The following is a 14,480-nucleotide window of genomic DNA, read 5'->3' as shown; positions in this document are numbered from 1 at the left end:
CCGCCTCCAGCCCAGCATGCACCGCGGCACGGTGGCCAATCGGAGTGCGCGTCGGCAAGTAAGGCGGAAGTGTTGTGTAAACGCGAAGAGGCTCGTTTTTGTCTAAAATACCAACAAGGACTTTACTAAGGTTTGTGAAACGGTATCATATACATTGTTCGTGTCAACAGTAGCGCTGGAATGGACGAATGTACTAGTCGGTCAATTACTTTGATAGTCGTGGCAGAAAATACTGAAATATACATGTTAAAGTTTGCTAAAGTTCTAGATGAGGTTTTTGTTTTTGTGATGCGACGAGTCGATAAACTAAATCAAAACCAGTACTGGTACTAAAGGTTTATTACCCGTCACGCCGACTGCGAGAATGCTGTTTCCTGAGATTAGCGGGGATAAGTTACCAAAATTTCCCGAATTAATACTGTGGTCCATTGCATCTTAGAAGTCGATAATTCGATCTAAATGCGTTCCGTGACATCGAACTCCTTTCCTCCGCCATCTTGGGAGGGGGATTGCCACAAGTTTGCAACTCACCGCTCGACTAGCATCAAGATCCACAACTCAAGACAGTAACTGTCAGTTAGTTGTATTTATTTTGCACATCTCATAAATACAGAGAATGACAACACAGTGCAGGGAGAGGCAGAAATATATGATGCCTCCACCTCAAATGAAACATAACATTAGATTAAAAAAATAACAATAATGATGAAAAAAGGGTTGGTGACCAAGTGGATAGTGCCCTTGGTTGCAGTGCAGAAGGTTCCCGGTTCAAACCCCACCCCTGCCACATTTCTCCATGCACAGGAAATTTTGCTGAGTAAAATTTACTCTGCTGGGATAGCATTTGATCCCAGTCTAAATAGAGTAAATTACGCTCTATCGTAGAGTGAATCGGCTTGACAGTTTTCAGAGACTGAACGGTCCGCCCCCTAAACATTGCTCCTGCCTCCACTGCATGTGTCATGCTGGAGCCCAGCCGCCCGTGTGATACAGAGTCTCTCCACCCAAAACGATGAAATGGATTAATGGGATTATTAACTATCAGATGACAAGTTAAAACCTCTTGAATCATTCTAAAGTCAGTAGAAACAAGGCTTTAAATGGTGGCGCTTTGAAATGTCCGACGCGCAGTAAACGCATCAGCTAATAGCTTGTGCAGCTGCGCCGCTCGTCGTCCATCTGTTATTATGGAATAATGCTGAATTTATGCAGACAGGACAAAAGCTTCAGATATCTGTCGCTGAAATAGATGATGACTGGAGTGTAGTTTGAAGCAGAAACAAGGTGATTATCAGTGAACCGCAGCTGATGACGTAAGCGCAATGATGGCAGGGCAGAAGGAGGACCGTTCGGTCTGCGACACCATTTGTTCAATGTAAGTGGTTTTACTCCAATAAGAGTTGGTTTTACACTGTTTTGAATTGATTTAGCTCTGTGATAGAGTATAATTCACTGTATTTGGACTGGGATCAAATGCTATCCCAGCAGAGTAAATTTTCCTCAGCAAAATTTCCTGTGTGTAATGTGGAGTTACATCAGGAAGGACATCAGGTGTAAAGTTTGTGCCAGAAATAAACAGACCCACCTTGGATCTGCTGTGGTGACCCCGAGTGAAAAAAAGGGAGCAGCTGAAGGAACTTACTTTAAAAATGGAAAAAAAAAACTGTTGAAAATAACACAGACAGGCAGATTTATTGCATAAAACTTGCCAACAACACCTGGTTACCATTTCTGGAAGGGTGCTCTACTCTTCCAATGTCAGAATGAGGAGCTCCTAAACCTGACTTTATGCTATCTTAAATGTTAGGATTAGGATAAGAGTTAGACTTTAATTTTTGAGCTGCTGCCCCTGCGACCCGACCTCGGATAAGCGGAAGAAAATGGATGGATGGATGGATGGATGGACATAAAAAGGGAGGAAATTTGAACAATACTTACACTTCTACAATGTGTTTTGGGGTATTTGTGGGAGTGTTGCATACAACCCCTGGCAAAAATTATGGAATCACCGGCCTCGGAGGATGTTCATTCAGTTGTTTAATTTTGTAGAAAAAAAGCAGATCACAGACATGACACAAAACTAAAGTCATTTCAAATGGCAACTTTCTGGCTTTAAGAAACACTATAAGAAATCAAGAAAAAAAGATTGTGGCAGTCAGTAACGGTTACTTTTTTAGACCAAGCAGAGGGAAAAAAATATGGAATCACTCAATTCTGAGGAAAAAATTATGGAATCACCCTGTAAATTTTCATCCCCAAAACTAACACTAATCATATCAGATCTGCTCGTTAGTCTGCATCTAAAAAGGAGTGAACACACCTTGGAGAGCTGTTGCACCAAGTGGACTGACATGAATCATGGCTCCAACACGAGAGATGTCAATTGAAACAAAGGAGAGGATTATCAAACTCTTAAAAGAGAGTAAATCATCACGCAATGTTGCAAAAGATGTTGGTTGTTCACAGTCAGCTGTGTCTAAACTCTGGACCAAATACAAACAACATGGGAAGGTTGTTAAAGGCAAATATACTGGTAGAATAAGGAAGACATCAAAGCGTCAAGACAGAAAACTTAAAGCAATATGTCTCAAAAATCGAAAAATGTACAACAAAACAAATGAGGAACGAATGGGAGGAAACTGGAGTCAACGTCTGTGACCCAACTGTAAGAAACCGCCTAAAGGAAATGGGATTTACATACAGAAAAGCTAAACGAAAGGCATCATTAACACCTAAACAGAAAAAAACAAGGTTACAATGGGTTAAGGAAAAGCAATTGTGGACTGTGGATGACTGGATGAAAGTCATATTCAGTGATGAATCTCGAATCTGCATTGGGCAAGGTGATGATGCTGGAACTTTTGTTTGGTGCCTTTCCAATGAGATTTATAAAGATGACTGCCTGAAGAGAACATGTAAATTTCCACAGTCATTGATGATATGGGGCTGCATGTCAGGTAAAGGCACTGGGGAGATGGCTGTCATTACATCATCAATAAATGCACAAGTTTATGTTGATATTTTGGACAATTGAAAGGATGTTTGGGGATGATGAAATCATTTTTCAAGATGATAATGCATCTTGCCATAGAGCAAAAACTGCAAAAACATTCCTTGCAAAAAGACACATAGGGTCAATGTCATGGCATAGGGTCAATGTCAATGAGCAGATCTGATTTGATGCAGGTGTTAATTTGGGGCATGAAAATTTACAGGGTGATTCCATAATTTTTTCCTCAAAATTGAGTGATTCCATATTTTTTTTCTCTGCTTGGTCTAAAGTAACCGTTACTGACTGCCACAATCTTTTTTTCTTGATTTCTTATAGTGTTTCTTAAAGCCAGAAAGTTGCCATTTGAAATGACTTTAGTTTTGTGTCATGTCTGTGATCTGCTTTTTTTCTACAAATTAAACAACTGAATGAACATCCTCTGAGACCGGTGATTCCATAATTTTTGCCAGGGGTTGTAGCAGCAGCATTCCAATATGGTCCAAGACTGATTCCAGAATATTTTTGATGCCCAAACTAGACAGTACTGACATAAATTCCATTGGCTCATAAATGCTGTGTCTTATGATGCATGAGAGTGTCTCTTTTTACAGGCTCAGTTTGGATTCTTGTAAATAACATATACATAACAGCAGTTAGAAATTTGTAGAATATTTCTTAAACGTTTCAAAATGGATTAATTTGGCATTTTAGGCAAATTTGGTAAACTATTATGTTTAAGTGAGTTGTCAATTAAAAGTTAACAATGTCTCTTTTTTATGCCTGAAATGTGTGAGTTTATTGCTTATCTTTGCTTTGCGATAATGTAAATTGGATGCTTTTGGCAAATGACATTTGAAGATCATTGTGTGTGTTCTACTGTACAGATGACATCCCAGGAAATACATCTGTGTGGTCTTCTGCTGCAGGAGCACTTTGGTGAGGTGGTGGAGAAAGTGGGAACACACCTGCTCAGAAGTGGAGCACAGAATTTAAGAATGATCATTCATGAGACTGGCATGTCCCTAGATCTGGTATGGCTCATGTTCTTACTGGTAGGCCTCTGCTGCTTGTACAGCAATTTCAAAAAACATTGTGAACACATTTATAATCACTCATAGTTTCTGCACTGCGCTTGGTTTCAATTCAGAAGGCTCCGGGTTCAAATCCCACCCCTGCCACATTTCTCCATGTAATGTGGAGTTGCGTCAGGAAGGGCATCCAGCGTAAAACCTGTGCCAGTTCAACATGCAGATCCACCTTGGATTTGCTGTGGCAACCCCGAGTACAAACAAGGGAGCAGCTGAAGGGACTTACTTACTCATAGTTTCTGCACTCTACCATTTATTTATTATTTATTTATTTATACATTTTGTGTATTGCTAATGGAGCTGTTAAGCCGGACTCCCATTGCTGATATTTAAAACCTGATTGTGTTTTTGTTGTTGTTATTGTTGTTTTAGAGAAAAAATAATTAAATAAATCAGATACCCAGTCAGGACCTGAAAATGGGTGTACTCACTGTTAAAAGTAGTGTTGTAGGGCATAGTGAGCAACCGATAAAGTTTCAGACTTGTTTAAAAAATTAATGACGTCAAGTTTCATCGAGATCCGCAACTCATTGAGTGATGAGTGGAGCGATACAGTCACTCTGGAAAATAACAATAATTTTATTTATATAGCACTTTAAAACCTACATAGTGCATCACAAAAACTTGCACTATCACTAGTTAATAAGAGTAAAATAATTCATAAAATTAAGAAATAATGGAATTAAAACGCAAAGTAATAAACATTTCCCACGATCAACACTTGTGTTTTTTTTTTTTTTTTTTTGCCTCAATTTTAAAATGTCAACAGAATTTGACTGTCTAATTGCAGCTGGCAGCTTACTCCACAGCAACTGTGCACAAAATGATGATAAGAGATCGTCCATCTGCTGAGTTCTTCCTAACCTTAGGAACACAGCTGAATTTTACTCACAACATGACTACATGAAAAATCCTGTCTCAGAGGTCTACAGACAATTCCTTTGACTTCATGCTTGGTATGTGCTCTGACATGCACTGTCAACTGTGGGACTGTATATAGACCTTCCCAAATCATGTCCAATCAACTGAATTTACCCCAGGTGGGCTCTAACTAAGCTGTAGAAACATCTCAAGGATGATCAGTGGAAAGGTTGTGAATACTTATGTACATGTAATTTCTTAGGGTTTTTAAAATTAATTAATTTATTTTTTATTTTTATTTTAATAAATTTGCAAAAATCTAAAAAAAAAAAAAAGAACAACCTTTTTTCACATTGTCATTATGGGGTATTGTGTGTAGAATTTTAAGGGGAAAAAAAATGAATTTCATCCATTTTGGAACAAGGCTGCAGCATAACAAAATGTGGAAAAAGTGCAGTGCTGTGAATACTTTCCAGATGCACTGTATAATACCGTGTATGCAAATATGTTATGTGGTTTTCTGTCTCCATCTAGGTAAAGAAGTGCTTGTGTGTGCTCGTGCAACATGGGGCTTGTGCGTTCCGCTCTGGCCGCAGAGGACCTGGGAGCCCCACCAAGTATCAGACCAGCTGCAAACAGATTTTAAGAATACTGCGTTACCCACGCTACATCTACACCGCGAAAACACTGTATGGAGACACCGGAGAGATAATCATAGAGGAAATACTACAGCAAGGTCACATGACCATGAGCAGCATTGTTAAGTCAGTCGCTGACCGTCTCACGCAGAACATGGAGGGTCAGTATTGTAATGTCTTTCTTCATTAACTAAATACTGTAGAAACTAAATGATCTTACCATCCACTACAGAGAATGTCGGGTGTCAATAAAGCATCATGAATCACTAACAATCTCTGACTGTGATAGTCTGCAGAACCTGACTGGCAGTGGTGGGCACAGTTCCAATAATCCGATAACCAATAATTATCGAAGATAATGTTTTCATTATTGGATTATCTTTTTAGATAACTTTAAAAACCATTATCGGACTAATCTTGTGATAAATTTTTGTTCGATAATTTTTAGACCGATAACGTGATAAATAAAGCTGAACAGCTACAAACATTTATAAAATTTAAAAGTTGAGCACCTACCTGTTAAATGTTTCGTAGCAGATGTGTAGTTCTACCCTCTGCAAAACAGAGCAGAGCTGCTTCTAGAAGAACCCGCTCTGTCCTCTGCAGGCGAAGGAGAACTGGTCACCAAAAAAACCTCATATCTTTTAACCCCATACTGATTTGCAGGCAGTATCACCCAAGTCATCCAGAGGCATACAGTTTTAACTTATGGTTCAAATTTTAACCAAACTAATTTCAGACAAGTTATTTAAATTAACGTCACGTCTGAAGTTTTATAAAGTGAAAATATCAGATATATGTTTTGGTTTTAAAGTAATGCGCTAATTTTTAAGGTTTTAGTGTGATCATGCTGTGTCCAGGTGCATTATGGGTATGATAGGGTAATCTCAGTACGTTCACGACATGAAAAATGCATTTCAGACACTACGATTAGGCTCCACAGAAACAGCATTAAACTCTAGTGCCTAAAACTCTTGTGAATATATTCTCTGGGTTTATAGACGTTGTTATTGTGTTTGCGTTTATTAAATTCCACGCATCTTAAATGTAGCAGACACAGATTATCTGGAATTTTATTTTGGCAAGTTTTTAACGGTCTCTACTGGCATCTGCTGGCCAGTAGTGTTCATGGCAGTATTCAAACTGAAGCTGGGCTGATATTTTCAATCACTGTACTCGGTTCCAGCTCAAACTGTACCACAGGACTGCACGGTGTAAAAGTTCAGAGCGCTCGATTTATGTTCTCACACACATTGTACATTTAAAAACCACACATCAGACTCGTGTTTCCAGAAGCAAAATGTAAACAGAAGCTTTTTTGAAATGACACTATCAAGATGTTCTTGTAGTGTACACTTTCTGCTTTAAATTTTGAGTTTCAACGAAATATCACATTAACCAGTAAACACTATTTTCTGGAGTAGAAGTCGTACCACTCTAAGTTGCAGGATCCCTCAAACTAGCACAAAAAACAAACAAACACACGATTTATACTCTGTTAAATACAGGAAATTTAATCATTTTAAATTCTCTCTCTCTCTCTCTCTCTCTCTCTCTCTCTCTCTCTCTCTCTCTCTCTCTCTCTCTCTCTCTATATATATATATATATATATATATATATATATATATATCACTTTTGAAGCTAGTTTCCTTAAGACAACTCGGCATGAATACATGAACCTTTCCAAGTTGCTGAATATGTATTGGCCTACCTTTAAGTCAGCCATAAAGAAATACAAATCATGTGGAACTGTTATTCTGTTTGGAGTAGGCAGTTCTCAAATACTGAGTAACTGTGCAAGGAGACTAGTGTGGGAAACCACCAGAGACACTCTTGACAACTCTGAAGAAGTTACAGGCTTCTGTGGCTGTGATTGGAGAAACATTTGTCTGAGGCATCACCAGATACACAATTTGATGGTGGAGTGACAAAGAAGATTTTCTTAAAAACAAAAAAAGGTCAGATTTTAGGTACACTTTATGAGAACGCACATGTAGGACCAGCGCCTAGATTTAACCTCTATTTTGTTTGTTTATTTGCTTGCCTAGAACTCAGTCAGAGCTGTCATTGGGTGTCTTGGTGGCATCCTTCCCTAGCTGTCATCTTCTTCTTGTTCACCAAGGTCACTCAGTTATTAAGATCTGGCTACTCCTGACAGATTTAACATGCAATGGCATGTTCAAAATGCATAATAGCATTGCAGTTAGAGTAGATGCTTGTCTGCAGAATGCTCAAGTGACACAACAGTAACATACTCTTTGTCTTCACCCTTGCTTCAGAGGGAAGCAGCATGGAGTACAGTGAAGTTTGTTCTACATTCTCCAAACTGGTGGAGACTCACTTTCTTCAGCGCTGCCCCGCAGTGATGGGGAGTGCAACAACAGCCACTGCTACTCCAGGTACTCCTGCTGTTCCTGTTAGCACATCCACACCTGCACCAGAGAGTTCCCCCGACTGCTACACGGTACCTCACGTAACACTCATAGGACGGGGAAAACGTCAACACTCCAGCGAGGACGGAGAGGACCAGCAGAATTCAAAGAAGGCTAAAACAGATACCGAGGTAGCTGGTTTGAAAAAGCTTAATCACATATCATCTCTCTTTATGCATCTGTCTCATCTGTGTTCTTTGTCTTTGGATCAGGTACATGGTGATGAAGGGATTTACTGGCAGGTGAATTTTCAGAGGTTCCATCTTTACTTCAGAGACCAGGCCATCATTAGTGCTGTAGCCAACAAACTCGACCAGGTAACAATTAGGAATGGAGCTTTTATTTTAATTCATTTTATTTATACAGTGCCAAATCACACATAAATCACCCGAAGGAGCTACACACAAGCAAGATTTAAACCCTATCTACCCTATGATCAAACGCATTGATGAGAGTGGTAAGGAAAAACGCCCTCAGGCCCCTTTGTAGCTATAGGAAGGAATCTCCAGCAGATCATATTCAGTGCTGTGACACTCTACTTTGGCTATTCTAACAAATAAAACACCACCAGAAAAAAGGGTGGAAATGTTACACTTAAGCAACCAGCAGTCCACTGTTTACAATGACAGATAGCCAAAAGGACAAGCAGCAGGTGAAGGCCAGAGTTTTGGCCAATCAGACTGTGCTAGTCTAAATACTGTAGTAACTAAATGATCTTACCACCCACTGTAGGGAAGGTGGGGTGAAAATAAAGCATCATGAATCACTAACAACCTCTGACTGTTGAGCCGGTACCAACATGATGGGTGATGATTTAATCAAAGCTCGATCAGTGATTGAATTAGGTCATTCCCCAGTTCTCACACCAACCGTGATGCGTCTGCAACCACAAAATGTCCCATATCCACAAGCAAGTTCTGGGGTTTGAAAGATCCAGTGGAGATTGTACACATCTCACTGTGGAAGAGTCACATTCATATATGATGTAACATGAGTTCATCCCACATCAGTTCAATGCCATTGCACAAAATCTATTGTCAAGGATGATTATTATTATAATTTTTTAATGTGTTAGGATGACTGCATCTTATAAGGATTATTACCCCCATTAAGTTGTGTATGTGATTTGGGGAGAGTGAGAACCTGAAGGGACCTACATTTTGTTCAGAGAAAATGCATGGATTATCTCTTGAGAAATTCACAAAAATGGGGGAAAAGTCCTATCTTGCATTGTTAAAGAGAAAGATTAAAAATACATTTCTGCAGCTACCCCTTTAATCAGAACTATTCCAAAAGTCAATGGTTTCTTCCTTGGCCCATACCCACCTTTCCACCTTGTTTCAAGAACATCAGTTCAGGCGTGTTTGCGTAATCCTGCTCAGATTTATTTGCAAAAATATGCACTCGGAGCACTCTCAAGTTCAAAATGTTTTCAAATGGTTTCTGCTAAATTTGGGCTACATTATCAGTGGCATCAAAATGTAGAACCCATTAAAATATTGGTATGGATTTGGATTCAGATGCAGATTCTGGATTTAGTTTTAGGTTTTTTGTTTGTTTGTTTGTTTTTTTGAATACTGAAGTGGGGCTTTTTTCAGTCTTTCAATTCAACCTGTTTCTCAAATACTAACACCGATCTTGAAACTCATCACTAATGCATGTGTTGTGGCAGCCAATCAGTGAATCAGATTGTGTTCCCATCCAGATCATGATTAGGATCTACAGGTGAGTCCCATTAACTCGTGCAAGTCGGGCTCCACAAAATCGGACTGTGAGTTATCTGATACCGCGAGTTAATGAAGTTGACTAAAAACCTTATAATCAGCTTACCTTGCCATATTATAATAGTTTCTGCCATTTGAAGTGTAATTCCTTCCTGGATGGTGATGATTTCTTAATCTGGAGTGGGTTTGGGATGTTTTTCTTCCTCCTCCAGCTGCTGCAGGTCAGTGATGAGGGGTTTGTCAGTGCGGACATGTAGCGCCACGTGTGGGAGGCGCATGTATAAATTCTGGCCCAATCTGAACCGGTAGTAAGGATCTAAAGAGTCACATCCAAAAACTTCAAATCTTCAGGAATCGTCTGCACAGAATCGTTCGCCCTCATCGCTGACCTGCAGCAACTGTGGGAAGAAGAAAAAAATCATCACCCAGAATCGTCCGTACTGATGATCCCTCCCAAAAACGGTCAAATCAGAATTGAGTTTGATAGGTAGTCTAAATTTTCGGGGTCCACAGCTTGACCACGAGTAAAGTCGAATCGCGACACACATGCGTGAGTTAATGGGGCACACCTGTATTAATAAATAGGGGTGATGTTACAGTTCCTGTTTTTTGTAAAAAAAAACAAAAAACAAACAAAAAACACCTGTAGCAATGCAATACAAGTACCAGTTCAGTTCACTTTGAGAAAGAATGACGCACATGCAGCAATTTAAAGTTATACTTGAGTTGTTTTGCCAGCAAGAAAAACAAAATAGCAAAAACATGAACTGTTTATTGTTTACTGATTTATTGTTAGATTCTCTTGATAAAAGAGAATAATATCTACAATAGAAACAAGTTTGTTATTTAAAAAGATTACTTTGGTAAATCCATTTTAGACAAGCAGTGAGATAGTGAGGACAATGCTGAGGATGAGTGAGGTCACGACCTCCGCGTCAGCTGCTTCCACAAGGCCCCTCTCAGCCAATGAAATCTTCAGGTCCCTCCCAACCAACTACAACATCATCCGTCCCATCTTAGACCAGTACCTCACTCTGCTGGTGGATGACCCGGTATGACCTTCAAAAAGCTTGCATCACATTTTCTGTCCTTAGTTATACTCTGCAAGAGGTCTTAAAAAAAATTGTGCTTTTGATTTGTCAGATGGAGTTTGTAGGGAAAGCTGGTGAAAGCGGAGGAGGGATGTATGTTGTCAGTATCTTTTTTTTTTCCTCATTTTCTTCCTGAGCATGTTTATAATTGATTGTATTGTTTCATTTATGAAACACAAATACTATGGATCATTCCTTGAGTGCCTCTTAGATTTGCACAGAGCGCTGGCCAATCTGGCACGGGCCACGCTAGAGTCTGCAGTACAGGAGAGGTGAGTAAGTGTGCTGTCATTGTGTATGTGGGATTATCACGGACAGTTCATCATTAATTCATTAACGTTTCAAATTGAATCCATCAACAGGTTTGGTTCTCGGTCAGCGCGCATCTTCCGTTTGTTGCTAAGGAAGCGTCATCTTGAGCAGAAGCAGGTGGAAGATTTTGCCATGATACCAGCCAAGGAGGCTAAAGACATGCTGTACACGCTGCTTTCACAGAACTTGGTCCAGCTACAGGTAAGCTATGCGCGGTTCGACACTCTGCACTTGGTTGGATTATCACGCTCTGTTTTTTTTTTTTGTTTTGTTTTTTTGACTAGAATCTGATTCTGGTGCTCAGTGTGATAAATGCATGGATTGGTTCCAAAGTGGGTCACAGGTTTGCTTAACCCCCCCCCACCGCTTCTACATTTTTCAGATCAGTCGCCAAGCACCTGAACCAGTGGTTTCCCGTTTCCCGCTTGGTGGGTCTAAGTGAGGGCGTGATTATTTAATAATGACACTTTAAGTGCATTCAGAGTTTTTTAGACATTTTTGAAGCTAGTCTATTCCATGTTGTTCTGTAGACATTAGCAATTTGACAAGGGGTGGCAGGTGTCCGCTGATGATTTGATCACCATGTTTTAAGGGAATTTTTTTTAACAGCCAATCCCAAACTTGTGAACTCCACAGTCCGATAATCATAAATATTTCTGGGTAATTTTAGACTTAATTCGCATCTACTGGATGCGTCTGAAATGCTATGATATTTTTGATTTGTCAGGAAATCCCAAAGACTCCTGACTACGCTCCCTCTCGTACCTTCTATCTTTACACCGTCAATCAACTTCCTACAGCAAGAATGCTGCTTCAGAACTGCTACAAGGTAAAATAATGCAGTGTGAGCGTCTTAGCTGTGCGGCTTGTGGCGGTGCTGCGATTTCTTTTGAGTGATATTTGCTCTGTGCCCCCGTGCAGACAGTGGCCAACCTCATACAGAGACGGCTGTTTGAGACCAAAGAGAACAAGTGAGTGAACCAACAGCATCTTTTGCGACCCTGCAGATGATTTTGCAGACTGGAATTTTTGTTTTGGTCACGCAGCGTGTGTCAGACATGAAAAGTTTTTTCTGTCTGATTAACAGGCGGCTGCTGGAGAAATCTCAGAGAATCGAAGCCATTCTGGCGTCTCTGCAGGCCAGCGGGGCTGAACTAGAGCAGCTGACCGAGGTTGAAGAGATGATCACTGCTCCGGAAAAACAGCAACTGACCTCGTTACGGCTTCATATCAACAAGTAGGAACACAAATCTCAAAAGTAAAGTTTCCATTCATTTGTGCTGTGGTGATCATTGATATTTGTTTCCCCTTTTTTTCTCTGTAGGTTGGATTCTGCAGAGAACCAAGTAGATGAAACCATCTTTCTACTGGAATCTTACATCAGCTCCACTGTCACAGCAGTTTGAGAGTCACACTTGTGACCATTAAAACATTGCCATAGTATTTGTGATGATTTTGTTAGAATATAGTTTTTTATTTATTTTTTTTTATTGAATGTATCAGCAAATAAACCAACTATAATTAGAGAAGCCTGTTTATTCTGATGCCCATCCCAGATCCTTTGGCTGACTTCCACCAAACGTGATGGACAACCCTACAATTGGCCTTAATTGCAGTTTTTTTAAAAATAATTTGGGTCAAGTTCAAGGAATTTGATTTTTAACCATATTTGGACCAAACATGGTACATGCAATTGTGGATTCCACAACTGCAAGGTCAGCCAGAGGTCAATCAATGGGGTCAAGGTCAGTGGGGTCAAACATAAGATATGTCATCTTTTTACTATCTTCACACCCACAGGTAATATTACCCAGTTCACCAAAAATAAGAATCTCTGTTCAACAGTTTTAATTCCAGCAAAGAACAAACTACACAACAGACATGAGACTGATCATTTGAAATGTAAAACCATGATGGTGTCTGAATTTTAAATAGAAGAGTGATGTAATGTTTTTTGTTTTTTTCCTTTAAAATAAAAAGTTTATTTACATAAGAGCTCTCGGCCCTGAAAAACAGCGGGCAGTGCATTTCTGTTGGCGCCTCATTCTTTGGTCCTAGGTGTTGCTGTTGTGTGTCGAGTCCGTCCTGGCACGGTCCTAATGCCTGGTAATAGGTCACCTTGGCTCATGTTGGAGGTTTTTGTAACAAATGGCAGCAAAAGTTTGGGCTCAGTCCTCCTCATTCTCCTCCTCTCCTCTGTGTTTGCGTGTGAAGAACCCCAACTGATGAGTTGAGATTGAGTGATTAAAATCAGCAGGAAAAATGGATGTTGTGTGTAATTTTACTGCATGAGAGTTAAAGCAGCTTTAAATTACCTTCCATAGTATGAAAATGATCAGAGCTAATAGCAGCAATCCTCCAATGATGCTACCAATTAAAATCCAGAGCGAGATAGGAATAGCTCGTCCCTTCAGCACCTCCAGTACTGTCTAGTGGGAGCGAGCAGAGGGGAGGAAAATTAGGAAGCAGTTCTATTTCTGATGCTCACAGAATGCTGCCTACATTCATGCACCAACCTTTATGCTCAGATTCACTCATGCATGCACACTCAAAGCAACACCAGGCCCCTCATTTATCAGGCGTTCATATACAGCGATTTGTGCATACACTACAAACATTTCTACACAAAGTGTGTAATTTACTCACTTGTACTTAGAAATATGTGTAAATATACACACATCTCTGACCATGCCTACACACAGCATCTAGTGGTAGAATGGAGACTGCAACTAAAAAGCATTGCTGCCATCCCAGCATGCAACCTCATCCAGATAGCTTCTTTATTTCCTCAAATTAATAAGTACACAATTTGTGAGTCTGTCGAGTTAGAAACAGGCATGTCACCTCATTAGTGTCACAATTTACAAAAGACACCTGTGTGAACGAAACAGCCACTTTGACTATCAGCAAGCATCTCAATTTCCACCTACTACAAGGCATAAAAAATAGTTTTTGTCCCGCAATTTTATATTAAAACTTGGCCTATATTGTTTTCACTGCTCAAATTGTATTAGGAGATATTTTACCCGAATAAAACACCAGTATGGTGATGTCCCAGAAGAAACGATTGTGGGACAAATGTAGCAATAAATAATTGTGTACTTACTCTGTTCATTGAAAAGTTTTGTGCTGGTTCTTGTGGTGAGTTTGTTAAAGCTTCTTTAAGCTTGCTAAATTTACAAATGATTCTGATTCCTAACTGACTGAAAGCTGGCGTTTGTCAGGGATATTTTTTGGCACCTACACTGTCTATGCTTGCATGGACTGTCTGTTGGGTTGGGTTGAGGAAACCAGTGACTTGGGTGCTTTTGTTAGAGGAAGCTAGTGATGTCATCTGCATC

The 14,480-nt window shown here is 39.9% G+C and overlaps 2 protein-coding genes across 2 annotated transcripts in view; one reads left to right on the top strand and one right to left on the bottom strand.

The window, feature by feature from the left end:
- Nucleotides 1–38: 38 nt before the first annotated feature.
- On the top strand, nucleotides 39–13,134 carry polr3c (polymerase (RNA) III (DNA directed) polypeptide C). The gene is made up of 13 exons (XM_034174721.1): nucleotides 39–130; nucleotides 3,877–4,023; nucleotides 5,476–5,740; nucleotides 7,860–8,143; nucleotides 8,225–8,329; nucleotides 10,615–10,788; nucleotides 10,880–10,931; nucleotides 11,039–11,099; nucleotides 11,190–11,340; nucleotides 11,867–11,968; nucleotides 12,061–12,110; nucleotides 12,227–12,376; nucleotides 12,464–13,134. Exons 2-13 carry the CDS (start codon nucleotides 3,877–3,879, stop codon nucleotides 12,543–12,545), a joined length of 1,623 nt encoding a protein of 540 aa, XP_034030612.1. The 5' UTR covers nucleotides 39–130; the 3' UTR covers nucleotides 12,546–13,134.
- Nucleotides 12,973–14,480, bottom strand: part of itga10 (integrin, alpha 10) — an 83,693-nt gene continuing 82,185 nt past the window's right edge. The window contains exons 30-31 of the mRNA XM_034174720.1: nucleotides 13,455–13,568; nucleotides 12,973–13,361 (exon numbers count right to left, since the gene is read on the bottom strand). Of these exons, the coding sequence (XP_034030611.1) occupies nucleotides 13,308–13,361; nucleotides 13,455–13,568 (168 nt within the window). The 3' untranslated portion in view covers nucleotides 12,973–13,307. The remainder of the gene's footprint in view (nucleotides 13,362–13,454; nucleotides 13,569–14,480) is intronic.

This window comes from Thalassophryne amazonica, chromosome 7 (assembly GCF_902500255.1).
Source record: "Thalassophryne amazonica chromosome 7, fThaAma1.1, whole genome shotgun sequence".
Lineage (NCBI taxonomy): Eukaryota > Metazoa > Chordata > Actinopteri > Batrachoidiformes > Batrachoididae > Thalassophryne > Thalassophryne amazonica.
Note: the sequence above shows the minus strand (reverse complement) of the source record. Positions and strands in the feature narration are given on the sequence as shown.

Excerpts from the sequence above, each read along its gene's own strand:
- polr3c (XM_034174721.1), top strand. The coding sequence starts at position 3,877 with ATGACATCCCAGGAAATACATCTGTGTGGTCTTCTGCTGCAGGAGCAC. Across the intron at positions 11,969-12,060 it reads TGCTTCAGAACTGCTACAAG|ACAGTGGCCAACCTCATACA; the intron begins GTAAAATAATGC and ends GCCCCCGTGCAG. Across the intron at positions 12,111-12,226 it reads TTTGAGACCAAAGAGAACAA|GCGGCTGCTGGAGAAATCTC; the intron begins GTGAGTGAACCA and ends TCTGATTAACAG.